The sequence below is a fragment of the Globicephala melas genome, chromosome 4 (assembly GCF_963455315.2).
Source record: "Globicephala melas chromosome 4, mGloMel1.2, whole genome shotgun sequence".
NCBI lineage: Eukaryota > Metazoa > Chordata > Mammalia > Artiodactyla > Delphinidae > Globicephala > Globicephala melas.
This window is the reverse complement of record NC_083317.1, coordinates 70,306,557-70,331,643: the sequence shown is the minus strand read 5'-3', so window position 1 is coordinate 70,331,643 and position 25,087 is coordinate 70,306,557. Positions and strand designations below refer to the sequence as shown.

Sequence of the window (25,087 nt, the reverse complement as noted above, 5' to 3'; positions counted from 1 at the left end):
TCCGCAGCGGGAGAGGCCACAACAGTGAGAGGCCCGCGTACCACAAAAAAAAAAAAATAATAATAATAGTGACATGCAAAGAAATAGAGAAAAAACTGAGGTTTGCTTCAGTGCCCTTCTAAGGCTTTGAGATGGGACTCCCCCTTGTGCTCATGTTCTCTGTTTAATTCTTCACAGGGGCCTCTATAGGTCTCTTTGGCCCAGAATCCCATCTTCTTCCTTCCATAACCTTTTCACCTTAGTTACCACCGACAATCATTCTCCCCTCTGGATGGTGGGAGAGATGTAGACGAGAAGAAAGAGGGCCCCAGGCAGGACTCCTGAGCAGGAAGGGCTCATTTAACCCCCATGATGGTTCCTGGGTGTAGAATTCCGAAGGTGAGCAGGGTCCTCGGTGCCGGGCAGCCCTGCTGCTTTTTTCTCTTGCTGACTCTTCCTACCTCGAATTGCCTGTCAGTGTGTTGCAGGTGCCATGTATATCACTGGCTTCGCTGAATCCATCTCCGATCTGCTGAGCCTCAGGAATCTCTGGGCCGTGCGAGGAATTTCAGTTGCGGTGCTTCTGGCCTTGCTGGGGATCAACCTAGCAGGTGTCAAATGGATAATCCGCCTCCAGCTGCTGCTGCTGCTCCTGCTGGCCGTGTCCACGCTGGACTTTGTGGTGGGCTCTTTCACACACCTGGACCCAGGTAAGCCTTTTGGAGTTCAGCAGTTGGCCTTATGAGGGTCTGCACTGCTTTCTAGATGTTTGTAGGTCTGGGTTTGCAAGACGACCCCCAATAGCCTTTACCTGCAGTGAGTGTGTGCTGTTCCCGAGCAGCTGAGGGGTGTGTCACGGTGCAGTTTCAGAGGCCAGAAAGCCCCTCCTCACATAGACATCTTCACCGGGCACATTTCCCATGTTTCTTTTTATTTACTTGCCGTTAAAAAAAAAAAAAAGAAAAGAAAATTTAGATAAAGACCAGAATTAAGTAGAACTGGATTTGACAAAGATCAATTCATGAAAGTGATTATACGCAAGAAATAAATTTGGGAGTAGGGAAGGAAATAGATTTTAATTTTATCTGTCATATTTTATTTCTTTTTAAAAAAAGACTTGATGCAAGCGTAACAAATGTTAACAATTGTCATTTCTGGGAGAGCGGGACAGATATGTGTTTGATTGTCTATAGTTTTCAATATTAAGTTTTTTCAGAACAAAAATATGAATCTGTTAACTAAGCTTAAAGAAAGAAAATAAACAGCAGGGTATTCTTTTGTACCATTTGGAAATGGTGTCATATATTGATAATCAATCAATCACTGTTTACTCTAACCCTGGATTTTCTTCAGCCTTGAGGATACATGGCAACTCTAATCCTAAATCCTATGCTTTGACTGAGACGCTATTACCCAAAGTGTCCATAATTTTGTAGCTTTGTGATTTGGGGTGGTTTGGCATCAAAAGTCTTTGTTTCTCTCCAGAGTACGGAACTATTCCTGGGATGCTGTAGGAAAAAGATAACTGCCTGATATTTCACACTTCGGGTACTTTGTCTTTTTATGGCAATAGTGACTAGGCATCTACATTGGAATATGGACAGAGAAAGGGAGCTGGGGCCACCAGCTGTGTTAACAAAGAAAAAGGAAAGAGATCAAGAGCACAGACCAGCCACCTCTAATGGTGGTGGTGGTGGCGACGGCCGCTGTATTGGATGAGCACTTCTGTGCCAGACGTTTGGGCTAGCACCTCACAGGGCTTATCTCATTGTCATAACCTCATGGGGGAGGGAGAGTTATACCCACTTAACAGATGAGGAAAGCAGGGATTATGTAATTTGTAGTAACGCATGGCAGATCTGCATGTGAAACTGGATCTGTTTGACTGTAAAGCTGAGCTCTTTCCTGAGGTGGGAACAATGCCACTGTCTTTCTATGATAGCGGCTCTTCTTTTCCCCTTCAAGGCTGCCCCTGGGGTGTGTTCTAAACAGTCTCGTCTTTCATAAAAGTGTTGGTTGCGGGAAGGTGACAGTTCAGTTGGTACACCCTCATCTGGCTTTATTGCTTTTTCATCTATTAAGATTCTTCTGTGGGAAAAGTCACTCATCTGAGCTCCCTGCGTGCCCCCTACCCTCTGGCATCCTGGTCCATCCCCCAGAACCTCCAGACTGCCCCATGATCTAACATCTAAAATGTTAACCCCTGTACATCGGGGAGCCCCCAGGGCCCACTCCAGTGCTAAGGGCCAGTGCAGTGTCCAGCCTGAGCCTTGCAGCTTGCTGGACATTTGGAGCATCTCCACTGGGGGGAAGGAGTGATTTTTTTCCTGGCTTTGCACCACGCTGCAGAGACAGCCCACATCCTGAGAGAGACCTGCTGGCTGTTTGGCCATCAAACTATCAGTGAAGGAGAGAGAGAGAGAGAGAGAGAGAGAGAGAGAGCGAGAGCGAGAGAGCACTCCAGACTTCATGCCTGGGTCCTTTCCGCCTGCTGACATGGTTGCTGCAAGAGCATGAGTAGTTAAATTGCACAGTGATGCTACCGGCTTCTTGGAAACCTCCGTAGGCTGTCGTATTTGCCTTCTTGATTAGAAGTTTTCTTGGCTGCTCTTCTGACTTACTCCAAATATTTCTCTTTCCTTCTGGTCAGTACATTACCAGGGTGTAGTGCGAAATGAAATTTATTTTCAATTATTCCCATAGTAACTGGCCCCTCTAGAATCTGTTTTTGGTATCACTGGTGTTTTATATGGGCTGCTTTCTTTGCAGTTAAAAATCCAAACTGAAACTAGACCATAAACCTTCAGAATGGGTTTAGCAGAATTATTTCAACTCTTTTAGAAAATGACATACATGTAGACATTTGGAAAAAAAAACTGGAAGAGAGACTGGAAGGAACTAAGCCCAAGTGTTAACAGTGGTCATCTTTCTGCTGAGATTATGGGTGACTGTATTACCTTGTTTCTACTTTTCCTTCCATTAGTTAGTGCTATTTAAAAAAAATAATAATAGACTTCAGTTTTTAGAACAGTTTTGGGTTTATAGAAAATTAGCACGAGTACAGAAGTCCCCATATCCTTTCTCTCTCCTTTCCCTACCCATTTCCCCTATCAAACCTTGCATCAGTGTGATACATTTGTTATAACTGGTGAACCAATAGTAACACATTATTATTAACTAAAATTCATGGCTTAGATGAGGATTCATCCTTTGTGTTGTATAGTTCTATGGGTTTTGACAAATATATAATGATATGTATCCATCGTTACGGTATCATACAGAATAGTTTTAATGCCTTAAAAATTCCTGGGCTCCATATATTTCACCCCCGTTCCCTACCCCTAGTCCCGAACTCCTGGCAACCACTGATCTTTTTATTGCCTCTATAATTTTGCCTTTCCCAGAACGTCATATAGTTGAAATCATACAGCATAGAGCCTTTTCAGCCTGGCTCTTTTTCACTAAGCATTATGCAGTCAAGGTTTCTCCATGTCTTTTGTTTTTTTGTGTGTGTGTGTGTGTGTGTGTGTGTGTGTGTGTGTGTGCGCGCCTTGGTAGCTCATATCTTTCTGTTACTGAGTAATATTCCATTGTGTAGGTGTACTACAGTTTGTTTTTTGTTTTTGGTCCATTCACCTATTGAAGCACACTTTTGTTGCTTCCAGCTTTTGGCAATTATGAATAAGACTTCTATAAACATTTGTATGCAGGTTTTTAATGAAGATGTAACTTTTAAGCCCATTTGAATAAATACCTAGGAGCATGGTTGCTAGATCGTATGATAAGACTATATTTGCCTTTGTAAGAAACTGCCAAACTGTCTTCCAAAGTAGCTGTACTGTTTTGCATTCCCATTAGCAACAAATGAGAGTTCCTGTTGCTCCACATCCTCGTCAGCATTTGGTGGTGTCAGTTTCTTGGATCTTAGCCGTTCTGATAGGGGCATAGTGATATCTCATTGTTACTTTAATTTGTAATTCCCTAGGATATATGATATGAGCATGTTTTCATATGCTTATTTGACATCTGTATATCATTTTGGGTGAGGTCCCATTTTTTAATTGGGTTGTCCTCTTATTGTTGAGTTTTAAGAAGTCTTTATATTTTGGATATAAGCCCTTTATCAGATATATGTTTTACAAATATTTTTCACAGTCCGTGGCTTGTCTTTTCATTCTTTTAGCAGAGCCTTTTGCAGAGCAGAAGTTTCTGATTGTAATGAAGTCTAACACCAGTTTTTTTCTTTCTTGGATTATGCTCTTGCTGGTGTACCTAAAAACTCACTACTAAACCCCAAATCACCTAGATTTTCTTCTATGTTATCTTCTAGAAGGTTTATAATTTTGCGTTTTACATTTAGGTCTATGATCCATTTTGAGTTAATTTTTGTGGAAAATATACGGTGAATATCTAGATTTTTTTTTTTTTTTTGGCATGTGGACGTTCAGTCGTTCCAGCACCGTTTGTTAAAAAGACTATCCTGTTTTCATTGAATTGCCTTTGCTCCTTTGTCAAAGATCAGTTACCTGTATTTGTGTGAGTCTATTTCTGGGCTCTTTGTTCTGTTTTATTGCTCTATTTATCTATTCTCCAGTACCACTCTTTTATGATTATTATAGCTTTATAGTGAGTCTTAGAGGTGGGTAGTGTCAGTCCTCCAACTTTGTCCTTTTTCACTAGTGTTATTTTTAAGGTCAGGAAAAAAAGTTTTTGAAATACTTTTAAGTCTAACTTTATTCCTTTCCCTTTCCTTAAATATAAATGACTTTAAAGATCCAAACAATCTTAAATGTATAAAGTAAAAATGTAGGAAGTGAAAAAAAAAACAAACCCTCCATTTCCCCACTTCTACTCTCCAGAGGGAGATTGGTAGGTATTCATTGCTATTGCTTTTGAACAGATTACCCCCAAATTTAGTGGCACAGAACAACAATAAACACTTATTATTTCTTGCCTTTTCTGTGGGCCAGGAATTTGGGTATAGCTTGGTCAATGGTTCTGGCTCAGGGTTTCTCATGAGGTTCAGGGGCTGCGGACATATGAAGGCTTAACTGGAGCTGGTGGATCTGACTGGCAAGTTTTACTGGTTGTTGGCAGGAGGCTTCAGTTCCTCTCCATGTGGTCCTTTCCAGAGAGCTGCTTAAGTGTCCTCAAGTCATGGGGTGACCGGATTCCTCAAGAACAAATGAGAGAGTGAGAGTGAGAGAGCGAGGGAGGGAGGGAGGGAGGCGGGGGGGGGGGAGAGAGAGAATGCGTTATCCTTTTTATGATCTAGCCTCAGAAATCACATAGCAGCACTTTTACCACAAGCTATTTGTTAGAAATGAGTTACTTAGGCCCTCATTCAAAGAGAGGGGATTTAGTTTCCACCTTTTGAATGGAGAAGTATCAAAGAATTTGCAGACACATTTCAAAACCACAACAGTTAATTTTAAAATCAGGAAACAAATTAAATACACTTGTCAAATTTTAGTTTTTCTTTTATTTCAAAGACAACATTAATGTTTTTATGTTGTAAAAAATTTTTTTAAATTTGAAATATAAAGCAAAAAGTGAAGGCTCTTTCCCCTTACTCCATTTCCGCACTGCCATCCCCAGAGGGAGATTGGTGAACATCCTTCCAGTCTATTTTCTATACATGTACAAGCACATACGCACATGTGCACATACATAAACGTATAAACATAGTTCTTTGTAAAAATGTAATTCTACATTGTCTTGCTGCTCCTTCTCTCCCAACCAATAATGTATCCTGGACACCCTGCAATGTCAGTACATTTAGGATTCCCTCATTTTTTTTTAACACCTGCCTAGTCTTCCATATTCCGTATAAAACATTAATTTATTGATGGATACTTAGGTTTTTCCAGTGTGTTGTTGTTACAAGTTGCTGACGTGAATATCCTTGTGCAAAATTTGAAGGACTGTTTCTGGAGGATCAAGGCTTATCAGTAGAACTCATAGGACATCGATCAAGCACGTTTAAAATTTTTTTGGGTTCTACCAAATGGCCTTGAAATAATATTTTTCCACTCTGAACTCCCAGTACCCGTATGTTAAGAGTTATTGATTCCCCAAACCCTTGACAGTATTGGATATGTTCAATCTTTTAAATGTCTGCCATGTGATGGGCACAAATGGTGATCTTCTTAAAAATTTGCTTTTCTTAAATCATTAATGAGGGTAATATTATTCATATTTTTATTGCCACTTGTATTTATTTTTCTTTGAATTGTCTGTACTCTTTCCCTATTTTTCCTTTAGGTTTTCTTACTTTTTAATGATTTATAGCTCTTCTACCTTAGCAATTAATTTAACATAAAACAGATATTTGTTTGGCTTTATATCAGTCTAGACAATGTTTGTTATAGATGTTGAAAAAATTTTCCTAACATGTCACTTGTTCTTTTAAAATTAATTTTTATATGTAGTAAAGTAATACGGCTAGTAAAAATACTAATTTTTGAGTCATATCGTGTACTCTGATTGCTTTCTTTTTGTATATTTTTCAGCTTTTCCTAAAATTAAATTTACTCCATGTATTAGTTTCATAAAGCTGCTTTAACAAATTACCACAAACTTAGTGACTTAAAACAATAGATGTTTATTCCCTCACAGTTTTGGAGGCTCAGAGTCTGAAATCAAGGTGTTGGCAGGGCCGCATTCCCTTCAAAGCCTGTGGAGACTGCTTCCTTGTCTCTTCTGGCTTCTGATGGCTCCAGGAGTTCCTTGGCTTGTGGCTGCCTCACTCCAGTCTCTGCCTCTGTCTTCACGTGGCCTTCTCCTCCTCTTATTCTCCTCTGTGTGTATCTTATAAGGAAAACTTGTCACTGGAAATGGGTCCAACTTGGATAATCCAGGATAATCTCATCTCAAGAGCCTTAATTATATCTGCATAGACCTTTTTTTCTTTCCATATAAGCTCACATTCACAGATTCCCAGCATTAGGACGTGGGCATATCTTTTGGGGGTCCACCAGTCAACCCACTACATTCCATTTTTTCATTTGCTTTCTTTTCTAGGTGATTATCGCTATTCTAAAAAATTCTCTGTAGAGCTTTCAAATACTTATAGGCATTTTCCTCAGTGCTCCCTATGTTATGTTTTCTCTTGGAGACTCCCTCCTCATTGTCCTTCTCCTGGATGGACAGTCTCGGGCCTGATCACAGCTGTTATACTGGTACTTGCCTTCCCTGCTCCCTGGTGTTGGTCCCTGTTGTCTGGATCCCAGATCATCCTCTTCTGTCTACAGTGGAATATGTCACTTTTCCACTTTCACATGTTATTGGTAGGAGATATAAAAATGTAGGCTGAAAATCATTTTCCCTTATGTAATATTGTGATTTATAATAAGATATGTATGTATTTGGTCTTCATCCGTTCCTGGCATAGAGCTCCTAAAAACCTTAGAATTTCCAGTGATGAGAACTATAAGGTATCTTTTTTTATGTTAATGAGGTGACTTTTGGAAAGCACCTCAGGATGGGGGCTGCTTGCCAGTGGAGCCAACCTTGTGATCTGGGGGTTGGAACTTTCAGGCCCCCCCTCCCCCACCTCAGGGGAGAGAAGAGTGGTTGGCGATTGAGTTCAAACGCCAGTGACCAGTGATCTAATCAGTCGTGCCTGTGTAGCGAAGCCTCCGTAAAAACCTTAAAGGACTGGGTGTGAAGAGCTTCTGGGTTGGCAAACACATGGAGATGAGGAGACAGTAGCTTTCAGAGAGCACAGAAGCTCCGTACCTTGCCCTGTGCGTCTCTTCCATCTGACTGTTCTTGAGTTATATCCCTTTGTAGTAAACCGGTGATCTACTAAGAAACATGTTTCTCTGAGTTCTGTGAGCCACTCTAGCAAACTAACTGAACCCAAGGAAGGGATCTTTGAAACCTCCAATAGCCTGTGGGTCAGAAGCACAGGTGACAGACAGCCTGGACTTGTGAGTGCCATCTGAAGGGGAGGGGACAGTCTTGTAGGATGGAGCCCTTAGTTGTGGGATCTGATGCTGTCTCCAGGTAGATAGTGTCAAAATTAAGTTGAATTGTGGGAGACCACGCTGAATTGCCAGAGGATTGCTTGCTGTGGGGAAATAAACATGAATCATGAATTTTGAAGTCACTGTTGCTCTACCTTCTACCATTCAGCAGCATCTGGGAGTTTAGTGCCATTCTGATTTCTCCTCTGGGTAGGTAACCTGTTTCTTCTCCTCAAAGCGCTTAAGATCTTCCCTTTACCCTGAGATTTAAAATTGCATAATGAAATTTTTTATTAATTGGACCAAGCACTTTCCATTTGGAATTTTCAGTGATTTCTGGGACAGTTTCTTCTTTGTTTTCTCTGGCTTTGTTTTTTAAAATTTTCTTGAATTCTGGCTCATTGGATAGATATTGGAGCGTGTGGTTTGAACCTTCTGTTATCATTATATTTCTAATCTTTCTTCTATAGTTTATTCCTTTTTTTCCACCCTACTTTATGGGAGAGTTCCTCACCTTTACTTACAACCTTTTAACTGAATTTTTTATTTTGGCTATCCTTAATTTCCAAGAGCTCTTTGTTGTTCTCTGTTAATTTTAAAATCATATCCTGTTCTTGTTTTATGGTTATAATATCTCCTTTTGACTCTTTCAACCTATAAATTATAGGGGTTTTATTTTCTTTTGAAATTTTGTTCTCCTCTCTATATCACCTGTTTTTTTCCCAGGCTTCTTTGTTTCTGTTAGATCCTGTTTTGTTTTCTGAGTTAATTGCTGCAAGCTTTCTCCAAAGCTCTCTTACAGTCCTTGGTCGTTCCTTCATTTTTAAGAAAGAGGCCCTGAAAGGCTGATTCGAAGTTCTACGTGCAGAGTGGGTGGCGGTTGGCAGGAGGGCATCAGGAGGGGTGATGCTGTGGCAAAGTGGACTCTTTCATCAAAAGTCTCCCAAGTGTCAGTTTCTGTAGGTCTTTCCTCTGGTGCAGTTCATATTCTCCAGAAAGTTCTCCAGTCTCCTGCCAGGGGCACGCCTGGCTGCCACAGTCCTGAGAGCAGGGTGGAGGTGGGGGACAGTGCTGGGGGCCTCATGTTCAGGATGCACACTTTCCTTTAGTCTGGTGTTTTTCACCTGGCACGTCCTCCCCTCCACTCAAACCACTGTGCCGTATCTCATCCTTACATCTCAAGCCTCTGTGTCATATCTCTTATATTATCTAGCTTCCCCTGAGAGTGGATATTCTCATCACCTCCATTTCCTCACCTCCTGACTCCTTAGCCTGCAGGCAGGCAGCTCGGGGCCTCTTCCTTTCCCACCTCCTCGCCTGTTTCTTCCAAAACATGCATCATTGCACAAGGCTCTGTGGAGACACAGAGCTCCATTACTGTAAAAAGCTAAACAGCATGACAACTTAATTTAAACAAGGTACTGTCAAGCATTTGCTTGGCTTAAAGTTCCTACAATACCGTTTTCTTGGATTATATTTTCATTTATGTGAGATGAGTGTCATGCCAAAATGATTTTATTGCTGGAGAAGTCAGGCCGATAGAGAGAAAATACATTTTAGAAAATAAAGTGACATGTGGCACATTTTAATTCTTTGTTCTACATTTAAAAATGAAATGGTGCATCTCCAAGCCTCACTTTTTGGCTCTCTAGGAAGACTGCTGCCTGGCCCAGCTCTTCAGTACCCTCCACTCCCACGCCCATGTTGTACACGCCGGTCTGCCTTGGCCACCTCCACTGGGGTGGCATGCTGGGCAGTGCACAGCCGTGGCCAGCACGGCTTCCCTCGTGCTGAGCCGGCAGGTGGGAGCTGGTTCTGCCTGGTGAGGGAGGGGGCTTGTGCTTGCTTGTAAGAAGGCCAGGGCCACAGCTCAGGAGCTATAAAAGGAGTGGGTCCAACATGCCTGACTCTGCTGTCTGTGAAGTTTCCCAAATCCAGAACCTCTCGATCCCCAAATCCAGAACCTTTAGCTCTTTCTTATTCTTGACCCCTTTCGCACCATTGACAGCTGTCTCAGTCTGTTCAGCTGCTGTAACAAAGTACCGTAGACTGGGCGGCTTATAAACACCAGATATTTATTTCTCACAGTTTCAGAGCTGGAAGTCCAAGGCACCGGCAGATTTGATGTGTGGCGCAGGCGTGCTTCCCGCTTCGTAGACAGCTGTCTTCTCACCATGTCCTCGCATGGAGGAAGGGTGAGGAAGCCCTTTGGGGTCTCTTTTATAAGGGCATTGATCCCATTCATGAGGATTCCACCTTCGTGAACTAATCACCTCCCAGAGGCCTCGCCTCCTAATGCCATCACATTGAGGGTTAGGTTTCAACATGTGAATTTGGAGGTGGGGAGACACAGACCTTCAGTCTTCCTATTTCTTCTAGGACACAGCACTGTCTTGGCTCTCCTTTTAGTCTTCCTGTCCCCTGATGTGGGCAGGGGGCCCAGGGTCAGTCCTCTGCCGTCAGTATTTCTCTCTGTGCTCTCTCCTTCAGAGAGCCTTCCGTCATCACTGACGCTCAGGTGGCTCTCACCTGCTTCTCCAGCTTCCTTGAACTCAGCTCCCGTAGCACCAGCTCCTAGTGGATCACTACCTGGATGTCTGAACGTCACCTTGAATTAGAGACAAGCAAGACTGAACTACTCAATTTCTTTCTCTTCCCTTTATTTATTGTCTCCTCCTCACCCTCTCCCCCCACAAAAAACAATAAGCAAATAATTAGCTTATCTTCTGAATTTCCCCAAGCCTGGAAAGCTTGGTGTTAACTTTTATTTCTCTGTCTAGGTTTAATCCTCCTATCTTTTTCAATCCCACAGCTCTCACCTTAGATCAGCAGATATCATTTCTTACGTGGGCCACTTAGATGATTTGCAAATCTAACTTGATCCCTCCAGAACCTTCCCACCATCTCCTATAGGCAACCAACATCTCCTAAGTACTGAAGCCAGATTACTTTTCCTAAAACAGTGCTTTGCTTATGTTGCTCCCCGGCTTAAACATCTCCAGTAGTTTTCTATGGACTATAGGACAAAACCCAAACCCGTTTGGTTTTCATTCAGTAAGCTTCATTATTTCATTCAGTAAGCGCTAAATTACTTATTTGGTTGTATCTCCAGCTTGGCACCTCTCTGAACCCTCTTCTTCCCCAGAATATGTCTACTCACTGGTTTATAAATACATATGAATGCACCTCTGTTTCTATTTCTGGAATTTTCTTTACCACGCTCTATTTAACCTACGTTCTTGCTCTTGGATGAAATAGTAGGGGAGAAGGTACAAGCAGAGGACACGGTCTAAAATCTAGGAGCCTCTGTGTGGCCTGAGCAATGTCAGATGTTCTGAGCCTCGGTTTTCTCATCGGTGAAAATGAGGATAAAAGTAATGTTTACATCTCCAGGTTACCTTCCTGCCCAGCTCAGTGCGGCGGCCAGGCCCGGGGAGTTCAGTTGAGGTAAGAGGCTGCAGCAGTCTGCTCAGACCTCCCGGGATGTTCATGAGAGCATTTGAGACTCTGGTTCCTCATTAAAATTTTTTAAATATACTGATGAAGTACTTCAACTCTACAGGAAATAATATAACAGATACTTATCTATCCACACCCCAAACTTCATGGATAATATTTTGCCAGTTTTGCTTCAGATCTCTATTAAAAATAAAAATAAATGAAGCATTACAGACATAGTTTAAGCTGCACTTTTAACCACTCCCTCTTCTCCCCAGGCGACCACTATCCTGAAGCTGATGTATGTCCTGGCTGTACGTTTTAATTTTTCCACCGTATGTAGACAGTTGATTTCTACTATTGTTTAGTGTTTGTTGTATACATTTAATCATACTGCATGGATCCTTTCATTTGATAAATATTTGAATGGTAGATGCATGAATTATCTTGTAGTTTGCTTTTCTCAGCCAACATGTTTTTAAGATTTATCCATGTTATGACATGTGTCATTTCATTTAGTTTAATTGCTCACAGTGTCATGGGAGACTCAGACAAGTAAACCGTTACTGAGCAGTGGCAAGTAATATGACAGGGGTTTACACAGGGAACCTGGGAACTTCTGGGGGTGGGGTGAGGCTCTCAACCCAGCCTGAGAGTCAGGAAAGGAGATTCCCTCCGAGCTGAGTGTTGAGGGGAGACAGGATTTAGCCAGCAGAAGAAGAGAAGGAAGCACGTCTTGCAAGAAGGGCAGCTTATACAAAGACCTAAGAGGGTTATATGTTATTAAACAGTGAGAGCGCTCAGGGTGTGAGGAGAGGCAGAACCAGCTCACTGAAGGCCTTGTCTGCCAAGCTAAGGGACTTGGGGTTTATCTATTTTTTCTTTTTCTTTTTTAAAATTTTTGGCTGCATTGGGTCTTCATTGCTGCACATGGGCTTTCTCTAATTGTGGCGAGCGGGGGCTACTCTTCGTTGTTGTGCGCGGGCTTCTCATTGCGGTGGCTTCTCTTGTTGCGGAGCGCGAGCTCTAGGCACACGGTCTTCAGTATTTGCAGCACGCGGGCTCAGTAGTTGTGGCTCACGGGCTCTAGAGCGCAGGCTCAGTAGTTGTGGCGCACGGGCTTAGTTGCTCCACGGCATGTGGGATCTTCCCGGACCAGGTCCTGAACCCATATCCTCTGCATTTGCAGGCGGATTCTTAACCACTGCGCCACCAGGCAAGCCCCAAATGTGTGTTCTTTATGCAAGAATACACCCCAGAAACTCTTCAGGTGACTGTTCCCTGTTCCACTCGGTGTAATGAACACATAAATGCTTTGGCTGTTCTCTGGAACTCGCTGTCGGCTTGCACTTGTGGCCACTGAGAAGAGACTTGGGACCTTCCTGGGAAGCACAGTGCCTGGCATTTAGCAGACGCTGAGTAAATATTTGTGCAGGAATGAGCACACTGAGTGCAAGATGGTGATGCCACACTGCAGCCTCTTCTGCCCCAGCATATGAAGATGGCTCGTCTGCGGACACCCTCACTCTGGAACATCTGCCCGGGGGCCCCCTTTCCTGGGGCCCCATTCTCCTCCTGAGATGAAGACAGTGGCCCAGCTGCCACCGTGACCCTGTAGCATCATCCTCCCGCCTGGGCAGCTTCCCGAGCCTTCCTTGTGGGCTTCTCTCCCTCCATGTGCGACGGCATCTCTGCAGGGCTGCGTGGCTTTGCTGGGAAGGGTTTTCCAGGCACCGCTGAGGAAGGCCTGCCTGGAGGGGCCCTGCAGTGCCCAGGATGGCCTCTGTGTGGAGTCGTGATTCTGGCTGTTTGTTTTGTGGCCTCTGAGGGCTGGGGAGCCTTGTCCCAGGGCAGCTCCCTCAGCCTTTCCTCTCCGCCCACAGAGGGACTAGGAGGAAACCTGGACTTCTTCATGCAGAATGGTTTGTGGAGTCCTGGCATCTGCATTTTACTTATGAGGTGGTGCCTTATACATACCATCTCATGTAACCCTCACAGGTGACCCTGTGAGGGAGGCTGGGCAGGCTTATTTTCTCCATCTCAGATGCAGGAACAGCGGCCCCGAGAGGTGAAGTAATTTCCAAGAACCCAGGCCTTGGTACCCAGCCCCTTTCCTGGTCCAGCAGAGAGGGAACAATGTCTTCTCAGCCCTGCTGATGAGCTCTTTAAATGAGGGCCCCGGCCTCTGTCCCTGAGGTTCTCGACCCTGCCTGCACATTAGAAGCGCCAGGGAAGCCTCAGGGAAAAGAAGAATCCCAGGCCTCACGCCAGACCAAGTGGATCAGCATCACTGGGGCGGGGCCTCTTGGTCTGTATCTTTCAAGTGTTCTCGATAATTCCATGTGCAGCCAAGGTTAAGAGCCCTGGTCACGTAGGCCTCTTTGACTCAGGCTCAGTGGAGTAAAAACCAAACAGGATGGGCCAAGCACCTCACTGCTCAGGCTGGCAGAGTCCTGGAGACCCGACTGAAGAACTCACTCTTAGCCCCTGAAGGCGAGGGCCTTCTCCTCTTTCCTCTTTGTTTCTCACTTGACCAGCAGTCAGCCAAGGGCCATACATGTGGCAGAACCTGCTTCTTTGTGTGCATGGATGTAATGAGCGCCAGCTCTGTGTCAGATGCTTCACACAAACTATTCTATTTTATTCTTGAAACAGCCTAGTACTGTGGATGAGATGGTTATTCCCATTTTACAGACAAGGAAGTTGAAGTCCTGAGAGGTTATGCGACTTTCCTGAGATTGCAAAGTCAGTGGCTCAGCTAAACTATGGACCCAGAACTCTGGGCTCCAAAGTGCTATTCCATGGTGCTTCCAGTTACTTCCTGGCTCTGGGCATACCCTCGGAGGAAGGTGGTGGAATTGTTCTCCTCCACCAAGAATTCTCTACTGCTCCCCTTCTCCTGCAGTTCAAGGGGGTCTGACACCCTGTCAACCTCTGTGGGCCCTCTCCTGCCTGCTCAGAACTATGAGGACTCAGGGCTTCCCTGGCGGCGCAGCGGTTAAGAATCCACCTGCCAATGCAGGGGACACGGGTTCGAGCCCTGGTCCGGGAAGATCCCACATGCCGCGGAGCAACTAAGCCACAACTACTGAGCCTGCGCTCTAGAGCCTGTGAGCCACAACTACTGAAGCCTGTGCACCTAGAGCCCATGCTCCACAACAAGAAAAGCCACCACAGTGAGAAGCCCGCGCACCACAACGAAGAGTAGCCCCTGCTCGCTGGCAGCTAGAGAAAGCCCACATGCAGCAACGAAGACACAACGCAGCCATAAATAAATAAATTAATAAATTAATTGATTAATTAAAAAAAGAACTATGGGGGCTCAGAGCTTGCCGGGGAAGCAGGAGACTGTGGAGGTAGAGGACTGTGAGGCGAGTTCAGGAGCTGGAACTAGGTACTGCAGTGGCTAAAACGTGGTTCCCACATGCCACCAGGGACAGAGGCAGCAGGAGCTAGCTGACCAGGACGGATTTCAAGGCAGGACGCTCACCTCTGATCCTCAGGCACCGCCCCTCTCCCTGGAGAGCATGGGCTGAGGCTCGTCTGGGAGCCCGGACGCTCAGCCCTCTGCCCTCCACATTGTCGGCCTCAGATGACCTGACCCTAGCATGGGCGGGAATTTCCGCCACTTTCTTAGGTGACTCCTTGGGAAGTTGTGTTAGTTCAGAAATGTACGAGGACCACAGGGCTCCTGGTGGGGGCATCAGACTGTCTCCTGGAATTTGCGGCCCTAGAGGGATGGGAAGCAGCACGTGGCATCTTAAGCCCTTTAGATTGCTCCTGCTCTCTTCTTTTTCTTACTCACCGTCCCTTTCTGACTCCTTTTTTTTCCTCCCTCATTTTCTCATTTCCTCCTCTGATCCCCTTCCTTCCTTCCCTCTACCTCTATCCATGGCTGGATCCTTGGTATGAGCTACAGTATGGGGCTTTCTGGCCCAGCCTGGGGTCCTTATTACTGCCCTAATCTCTCTCTGTAAAACACAGATTTTGCCGTCATGGATAGAAGTCAGTTACTGTCTAGTTAGTGACACTCTCTGTTGCAGACTGGTAATGAGCAGGCTTTTGGAGGATCCAGAATTGGGCAGTGTTGATGGTTTAGTCTTGAAAAATTTATTCACCACGGGCAGTCTGCCAGTCTTCTGTGACAGGACATGTTCTTGGGACCGGAAAGTGGACCTGCATCTGGAAGCCCCAGCTTGTGCTAAGGGAAAAAGGTGAAACCTGGGAGAGGGGGCTGGGCAGGGTGATCTTCTGCCCAGTCCCCTACTCAAGCCCTCTGTTTGCTTTGCTTGTCATGACATTGTCTCAGGGACCCTGCTGGTGGGATCTGCGCTGGGATTGCAGAGGCTTCCCTGGAGGCCCCCGAGGCATGCAAGGTGCCAGGGGCACCCCCAAGTGGCTGTCACAACACTAGGGCCCCTGAGATAGAGGTTCCTCTTAACCTGCTTTGTGCCCATGGCCCGGCTCAGGGCTTTCCACCAGTGGTGCTCCATACGTGTGTTGGGTGAATGAATGAAAAATGAATCAGATGGGCTGACTGGGCAAGGGAAGGCTCTGGAACGTAACTGGAGGTGTGGAAAGTCCGGCCCCTTCATCTCTTATCTGCAGTCGCCTGGGAGACGGATACTCCCCAGGCCTCCCTTCAGAGAGGCGCCGGCCTTCCTGTTTTGGCCGTGGTTCTCAGGTATTCTGTCTGCACAGGCTGCAGCTGGCGGGAGGAACCACAATGCCTGTGTGGAGTGCCCAGCCCAGGGCAGGGTCAGGTTCAAGTTCAGTCAGACGGTCTTGGGAAGGAGGAAGGAAGGAAGGGTTGCAGCCGAGAAGAAACTGTGGCTTTGAAAGTTTTCCTCCTGGATTTTTGTTTGCAGTGAGTAGAGATGCTTACTTAGGTAGACATTAACTACTTGACAAAAGTGTGTGGATGAATTACTTGTAAAATCAAAGTGCAGGTCTCACCTGCAGCGGGTCAGCAGGGTTAGTTCTGTCTGGGAATGCCTGCCTGCCTGCTGGAAGGACACCACAGCCTCCGATAATAAGAGCTCTGTGTCCCTTAAAACCTTTTTTTATTTTTGTTTTTCAGAAAAGCACATGTGCTTCATATTACACATATCCCCTGAGTATGTGTGTCCAGATGGCTGGGACAGGAGTCTCCTGACCCGTTTTTTCCAACTGTGCAGGTTTGACAGCAAGACCAGGGATCTGGCGATGTTGGCCAGAAATTCCAGCAGGTCATTTGGAATCTGGTTGGGGATTTGCTGATGTGAAACACACATGGACAGTCAGGTGCACAACAGATGAGTCAAAGAGCAGAGCCAACTTGACCTTGAACACGATCTTCCTTTGCTCCCGAACCACATACCAAGCAAGGCAAATTTAGGGAGACCAGAATATGCGTTCCTATTTGTTACAAAATAGACAATTGTTTCTCATCAGGCTTTTCCAATTATAGCACATAGGATTGCAGTGACCTCATTTTTGACCAATGACCAATGCATTCAACTGTCTGGTGGAATAATCTATTAACTGGGCACCTGCCAGTTGTCTGCAGTAGGAACTAGTTTAGGCATATGTTTTAAAAAGTGATAACATTGTTACAGGCCCTGCCTAGACATGGGGATGGAAGCCTGTGCAGGTCAGCACCAGCTCCAAAGTCAGTTTTGGACGATGGGTTGTGTTTTCAGAAGACTCACTGCCCTGTGACTGACCTCCCTTCCGCCCTGAAATAATGGTTTCATATTTAAGGGTAAACCGACATGCACTGAGGATTCCAGAACTCGGGAATGTTGCGTGGTGTGCCTGATTCTGTGGGTGAGAAAACGGGCACAGAGAGGTTACCTGGCCTTGCCTGAGTCACACAGAGCTGCAGTTGGAACCCAGTTCTCCCAACTCCCAGTCCAGTGCTGTTTGCCCCAGACCCCACTGTGGCCCTGAGTCCTGTGTGTTTACAGGGAGTCATCTCTCACACCTGTGTGTTGGCTCTGCTGAGAGGAGGCCCTTCATGATGCCAGTTGGTGAAGGAGGCAGTGGTGCTGTTTGGACAGCTCACCTGCAAGTTAAGTCTGCCACTTTTACCACGTCTCAGTCCTGAGTGTGAGAAGGCTTAGACAAGTTGTTACAAACACCAACTGCTTCATCCAAACTTGCATCTGCAAGCAGGGGTGGATTAAAAGACAGTGATAGGTGTGGAACACTAAGAGGCCATGGGGAGAGGGACTGACCACAACAAGGCCCAGCACTTGTGGACCTTTGGATGGAAATAACTTCTTTTGTAGAAAGATGGTTGCCACACATAGTAAGACAGTTGCTTATCTATATGATAGTAATAATAATAGCAACTAGTCTTTATTGAGCACTTAATATATGTCAAGCATTGTTTCATGTACTTCACATGTGTTAATTCATTTACTTCTTGCAACGAGAGGTAGGTAGTATGATTATTTCTGTTTTACAAATGGGGAAACTGAGGTTGCGATTGGTATCTTGCCTTAAGGTTACACCATTGGTAGAGTTGATAATCACTCCAGATAGTCTAGTTCCAGAGCCCAAACTCTTTTTTTTAAATGTTTGTTTGTTTATTTATTTATTTCTCTTTGTATTTTGGCCACGCTGTGTGGCATGTGGGATGGTTCCCTGACCAGGGATTGAACCCGGGCCTCTGTAGTGAAAGCGCCGAATCCTAACCACTAGGCCACCGGGGAACTCCCAGAGCCCAAACTCTTAATCAGTACATTGCACGCTTCTTGAAAGTCTAATGACCCTAGACCTGGGCCTTAAGCCAGAGATGGGGAACTTCTGGTCCTTAATTTAATCTGGTCTTCACATCAGTTTTAAGAGGTGATATAATTTATGCCTGAAATTGTGAAAATGCAAAGGAGATTCTCAAAGTCTTTACAGAAAGTATACCCAGATCTCACAGATGGACATATTACTTCATAAAGGTAAACAATTATGTTTTTCTCTGTGAAATGAAGTGCAGGACTTTACAGAGAAAGAACAAGGCGGGGGGTTACCCCTAAACAGGAGGGAAAACATTCCTGCTTCCAACATTTTCATTAGAATTAATCTCTTAAATTACTTTATTGTAAAATGTATCTTGCATATAGAAGAGTATGTAAAGACATATGTCCTGGTTAAAGACTAGGAAAATGTCACCTAGTCCCAGGTTAAGAATCAGAAGATTGCTGGTCCCATGGGAGCTCCCTGTTCCTTCCTCCCCAAGTGCGTCTCTCTCCTTCCCCACCAGAAGTAATCACTATCTGACTTTAGGTGCCTGCCTTTCTCACGGTTGTAATATGTGTCAGGGATGCTTTAGAGGACTGAGCAGCTCTATTTAAATGTCTAAACTGATCATTGCCTTCCTCTAGCCTTCAGGAGTAGGTCAAAATAGAGCACTTCTGGGGGGTGAAGCAGCAGTCTGAGGAGGGGAGAGCAGCAACTTCATGGCCAAGTTCATGGTCAAGATGAGCCAAGCACAGCTAAGACTCTGAGATAAGTTCACCCCAGTGTTCTGACCTCAGGTTAGAAACTAGGTGCAGCGGCTGTGGGGGTCTTGGTGATGACGGCTTTCAGCATGTCCTTAGTCACATTTCTCCAGTCTGGGTGGTCACCCTCTACTCCTGTGCATAGCTGTCATCCCAGGATCTCCATTCATCCTCCTTTATCTCTCTTCTCTGTTGGAACTCCTGTTTCTGAATACAGTGCCATCCTATGAGTCTGCTCTCTCATTTTGATAGTGGTCATCTTCTAGTAACTTCTTGTGAATGAGCATATGGGAGATCAATTGTTTGAGATTTTCTGTGTCTGAAAATTCTTTTTCCTCTGCTTATACTTGACTGATAGTTTGGCTGGGTATGAAATTCTAGGTTGGAAATTATTTTCTCTTAGATTTCTGATTGCTTATCTCCATGCTTCTAGTGTTGCTGCTAAGTAGTCTAAAGTCATTCTGATTCATAATCCTTTTTATGTAACTGTGAATTAGGAGGAAGTTCTTCTTGCCCCCAGTTTTCTGAAATTTCAAAATGATATGTTATTATGAGATTCTATTTATGTTATGCTGGGGACTTGGGGGGTCCTTTCTGATAACTTACATCTTTCAGTTCTAGGAAATCTTCTTGAATAATTTCAATGATGATTTTTTTCCCTGTATTTTCTGTTCTCTCTTTTTGGTACTTCTGCTATTTGGATTCTCTGATTTTTTTCTCACCTATTTTTATCTTCACTTTCTGAGAGTTTCCCTCAGCTTGATCTGCCATTCTTTCTATCAGCTTCCTCATTTTGCTACCATGTTTTTACTAATCAAGACTTCTTTTAGTTTTCTGAATGTTACTTTTTATTGTTTTAATAACATCTTTTTGTTTTTGTTGTTTCATGGATACAATATTTTCTCTTAGCTCTCAAAAGATTTATTGATATATTAAAAATTAAAAAAAAATCTCTGCATAGTTTCTGCTTCCCCTAAGCTCCCTTTTCCTCTTTGTTTGGGTTTTAGCCTCTCTAATAGAGGAATTTATCATATATCTGGTAGTTCTTGGCTTTCTGTTCATGATAAAAGTTGGGGGGTAAAAAGCTGATTGGAAGTACTGAACACACAGTTGAGTCCTGTCAATTTTGAGCTACATGAGATAGTTTGGATAGACTAGTTGTTGGGGACCCTCTCCTAGGTTCATACATTTATGTGCTTCTGGAATTGTTTTACTTTCTCTAGAGAGAAGCCTTCCAATCTGGCTGAAGGATGTTTCTGGCTGCCCTTGTTGTGGGAGCTGAGTTGGGGGGACTGGGGGGGGGGGGTCTCTGCTTCCAGTATTCTGTAAATATAGACTCAATTTCCCTCAGCTGGCCCTGGCACCCCCTGTCAAAGCCCTTGGCATAACCTTTCCAGAGAATAAACCTCCAGACTTCTGCAGGTTGGGGAGCACCAGGTGCCTCGTAGCATGAGTGACTTCTCAGAGTTCCCACCTTGGTCTTCCTTGTTTCAACCCACCAACTCTCACTCCCATGTCCAGACACCTGGTACTGCCCATGCTGAGACCTTTGAGAATTGTGTGGGGTCAATCAGGTTGGTTCTTGCTTTCCCCTCTGCAGACTTGAGATTCCATTTTCTCACATCTGATCCTAGTTCCACTGCACCATCTACTTTTTAGCTTCCAAAACTTTGTTGCTGTTTTCTCTATTCTTACGGATTTACATCCTTTAAAAAAAAAACAAGAAACAAAAAACCTTTACTGTCTGTAAGTGGGATTTGGGGAGAGAACAAAATTAAGTACATGTATTCAGTCTGCCATCCTACCCCAGAGGTCTGGTGCTAATATTTTTAAATGACAAATTGACTATATTTAAAAATTTTTTTAATTAGAGAATTTTATTTACTTTTTTCCCCCTCTAAAAATTGGTATATTTTTCAGGTATAAAAGAATATTAGTATATCTTTTTGAGAAAGATCATTGTCTCTCTTGCTCTGGCAAACTTCAAAGTCCTGTACTCAGGACTGTAATCACTGTGTATTATATCTATGATTCGGGGGACCACTTGTGAAAACATGAATGAAACTTTTTTTTTTTTAGCTGTAATTCAGTTTATTTTCATGGGTAGGGATGGGAAAGGTGGTGAGGACTCTTAGGGGAAGGGGTTGGTCCCCCTTCTCATCATGGGTGAAGAGGGTTGTTTGTAGCTTCTCAAGTCCACAGGCATAAAAGTCCCACAACATCTTGAATCCCAGCTGGCCTGTGTGGTGAGCTCTTGACATTCACTGCAGACGAGCAGGAACGCACTGAGATTTAGCATTTGACCCGCAGCCCTGCAATCTGCTTGCTGATTTGCAAGGGGAGTCTTTGTGGTTCCTCTTCAGTCCCATGTCTGCTGTCTCCGGCACCTGGTTTTCTCTCTTCTCTCTTTCTTCCTTCCTTTTTGGTTCTCTCTTTCACTCTCTCTGTTCATTCTCTGCATTTTTCATCCCTGCTAGTGTTGGAGGGTCTCCTGCAGAGGCGGGGGGTGGCTGTGGCTCACTGTGGGGACAAACTGAACGGTGCTTTTTAAACAGAGGTGTTTTTTTTTTTGAAGTCGCTTGGGCGATATTGTAGAAGAGATATGAAGAAGGTATTTTCTCTTGGTGGATTGCTGCAATATGATTTGTAACCTGATGTTACAATAAATATTTGAATATACTTGTTATCTCCAGTACGTGTGACCTTATGGGTTGCTACTTCATCATAGCAGTCAGAAACTGTGACTTAGCATCGTGAAAACCCTCCCAAGTGACTGTGAGAGCTTTCCTCCTCTACTTTTGAGAGCTTGCAGGCTATAGAGAAACAAGTTTTAGGTTTTGCTCTAGGGAAAACAGTGACTCCATGCTTGAAATATGTGGGAATAGTATCTAAGAAAAAGCTTGAGTTGTCTAAAGGGGATCCTATAATGGGCATCAGGGCTCACTAGGACTGAAAATAAGCAAAGAAACAATTTACTTAGAAATGAAACCTTAGGTTGAAATGGGAAAATGCACTTATTCCTGAAAAGATTTTTCACTGTCCATTTTATTTTTTAAAAAATTTTGTTGAAGTATGGTTGATTTACAATGTTGTGTTAATTTCCACTGAATAGCAAAGTGATTCAGTTATACATATATGTATATATTCTTTTTGATATTCTTTTCCATTATGGTTTATCACAGGATGTTGGATATAGTTCCTTGTGCTGTACAGTAGGACCTTGTTGTTTATCCATTCGATATATAATAGTTTGCATCAGCTAATCCCAAACTCCCAATCCTTCCCTCTTCCACCCTCCCTCCCCCATGGTAACCACAAGTCTGTTCTCTATGTCTGTGAGTCTGTTTCTGTTTCATAGATAAGTTCATCTGTGTCGTATTTTAGATTCCACATATAAGTGATATGTAGTATTTGTCTTTTTCTTTCTGACTTACTTTACTTAGTATAACAATCCCTAAGTCCGTCCGTGTTGTTGCAAATGGCATTATTTCATTCTTTTTTATGGCTGAGTAGTATTCTATTGTGTGTGTGTATGTGCATATATATATATATATATACACACACATATATATATATACACACACACACATATATATACACACACACACATATATATACATATATATATACACACACCACACCTTCTTTATCCATTCATCTGTTGATGGATATTTAGGTTGCTTCCATGTCTTGGCTATTGTAAATAGTGCTGCTATGAATATTGGGGTGTATGTATCTTTTCAAATTATTGTTTTCTCTGGATATGTGCCCAGGAGTGGTATCGCTGGATCATATGGGAGTCCTATTTTTAGTTTTCTGAGGACCCTCCATACTGTTCTCCATAGTGGCTGCACCAATTTACATTCCCACCAACAGTGTAGGAGGGTTTTCTTTTCTCCACACCCTCTCCAGCATTTGTTATTTGTAGACTTTTTGATGATGGCCATTCTGACTGGTGTGTGATGGTACCTCATCATAGTTTTGAATTGCATTTCGCTAGTAATTAGCGATGATGAGCATATTTTCATGTGCCTATTGGCTATCTGTCACCGTGCATTTTAAAGTTTTGTCTTGTTAACATTCTTTCTGTGATTCCTTCATTGCCACCTTGTTCTTCCTTTGCCCTTTGTCTCTTTATCTCTGTCTCTCATTGTCCCCACTCCACCTTTATTTCTCTCTCTGTCCGACACTAATCAATTAACCAAAAACTTTTCCTGAGTGTCACGGTGTGCAGACCCAATGCTAGAAGTTTAAGATACACACAAGAATACGGCACAGTCTCTCCCCTAGCCAAATAATCACCATATGTTGGTTAAATGTTATAAAGGAAAATGTACGCATCACTGTTGGAGGATAGTGGAAGCACGGTTTTCTCTGGGTGTTGTAGAGGTCTTCAAGGAGAAGGCGACATTTCAGTAGACCTTGGAGGCTGCGCAGGGGTTCGCCTAGTGGTAAATTGGGGAGGGTGATCCCAAGGAGAGGGAACAGCATAAGTGAAGACACAGAAGTGCGAAGTGCCTGAAAAATTTCAGAGTTCAAGAAGTTAGGTGTGCTGGAGCTTAGGATGCTGGGGCAGGGTGGGAGAGAGAGGGTCAGAGGAAATAAGGCTCTTTCAGGTTCAAGGAACAGTCGTGTCCTGGGGTGATGGTGGTTGAATGTGAGAAGGCAGAGGGAAGCTCAGGAAACTCTCAGCAGCAGTGGTGTAGCCCTTGTGCATCCCAGTGCTTCCAAGATTAGCTTGTGCCACAGGCCTCGGTGACAAATGGAACATTAGCTTGTCTCTGTTGGGATTACAGCTGTAGTTGACAGGTACTGTCCTCTGCTGCCTCCTCTGAGGGTCTCCCCCTCCATTCTGGCTGAGGACCCTGGTTGGGCCAGGTCTCATGGGAAATCTCTTGGACAGTGGACTCCCTCAGAATCAGCCTCTGTGTGGTCATCTTTGGCTCAGGCTCCCAATTCTGTTTCAGAGATTGTGTCCAGGAAGTCAGAGACATAGGGTACAAGGAGATCTTGGTGTGGAAATCAGTTCTCATGGCCCATATCCTTGAAAGACGTAAGCATGGAGGCATCAAGGGTTTCCTGGATTGTCCAGTACAGAGAGGCCGGGTTTATCCCATGGGCTAGGTGGAGCTAGCCAACCTGAAAACTGTTTCTTAAACAACAGTAATTAATTTTCTGACAGTTCTAAAGGCTAAGAGTCCAAGATCAAGATTCCAGCTGATTCAGCTCCTGATGAGGGACATCTCCCTGGCTTGCAGATGGTCACCTTATCTCTGTGTCCTCACGTGGCCTTTCCTCAGTGTATGTGAGTGTGTGTGTGTTTGTGTGTGCGTGCGTGCACTTGCACATGTGTGGGTTGGGTAGGGAAAGAGTGAGAGCGTGTGCACACTAGCTCTCTGGTGTCTTTTCTGATTAGGACACTAATCCCATATGATCAGGGCCCCACTCTTATGACCTCCCTTAACCTTCACCTTTGGAGATGGAGGCCCCATCTCCAAATATAGCCACATTAGGGGTTAGGGATATGAATTTAGCGGGTGGGGTAGGGATACAAACATTCAGTCCAGAACAGCTGGTGTACTCTAAATTATAATTCTAATTTATTTTTATTGAGAATAACACATTTCATTTTAAGATATGAAGTATAAAGTCTATTTCTTTATAGTCTTTTTTTCTTTTTTTTTACATAATTGAGCTCACACAATGTATAGTATTTTTAAAGTTAAAATTAATGTAGCAACATTCAGAAGTCCCAGATGGAATGTAATATAAACATAGGCTTCATGACTTATCTTGAGGATTTTCTTAGTCTTTATAGTTAGAAAAGCAAACAAATAAACAAAAAAACCAGGGGTAACTTAAAACTCCACATGAGTTTTAAAGATGCAGAAAACATAAAAGCTGGGAAAGGTCAATAGGTTTTTCTTTTAAGTGGGGAAGTTGCAGATCAGATTCTCTCTTCGGGAATCCTGCCTGGGGTTAGAGTGGGTGCAAACAGAGAGGGACTAAAGGCAGAGGGAGCCAGTCAGTGAAGTCTGCAGTCATTCAGACAAGAGAAAACACAGCCTGGACAGACGGAGTAGAGGTGGGGTAGAGATGAGGACCAGATGTAATTTGGGAAACAATTTCATGATCTCATTCTCTTGACTTGTTCCTAAATACCTCTTTATTTTTTCCATCTCCTCCCTCCCCACCCCACCCCCCACCCTGTGCTCAGGC

General features: G+C 44.0%; 1 protein-coding gene across 2 annotated transcripts in view; it reads left to right on the top strand.

The window, feature by feature from the left end:
• Window positions 1-25,087, top strand: part of SLC12A8 (solute carrier family 12 member 8) — a 129,373-nt gene that overhangs the window by 32,694 nt on the left and 71,592 nt on the right. For both annotated transcript variants that reach the window (XM_060298189.1, XM_060298188.1), the window contains exon 5: window positions 458-689. In XM_060298189.1, the coding sequence (XP_060154172.1) occupies window positions 458-689 (232 nt within the window). The remainder of the gene's footprint in view (window positions 1-457; window positions 690-25,087) is intronic.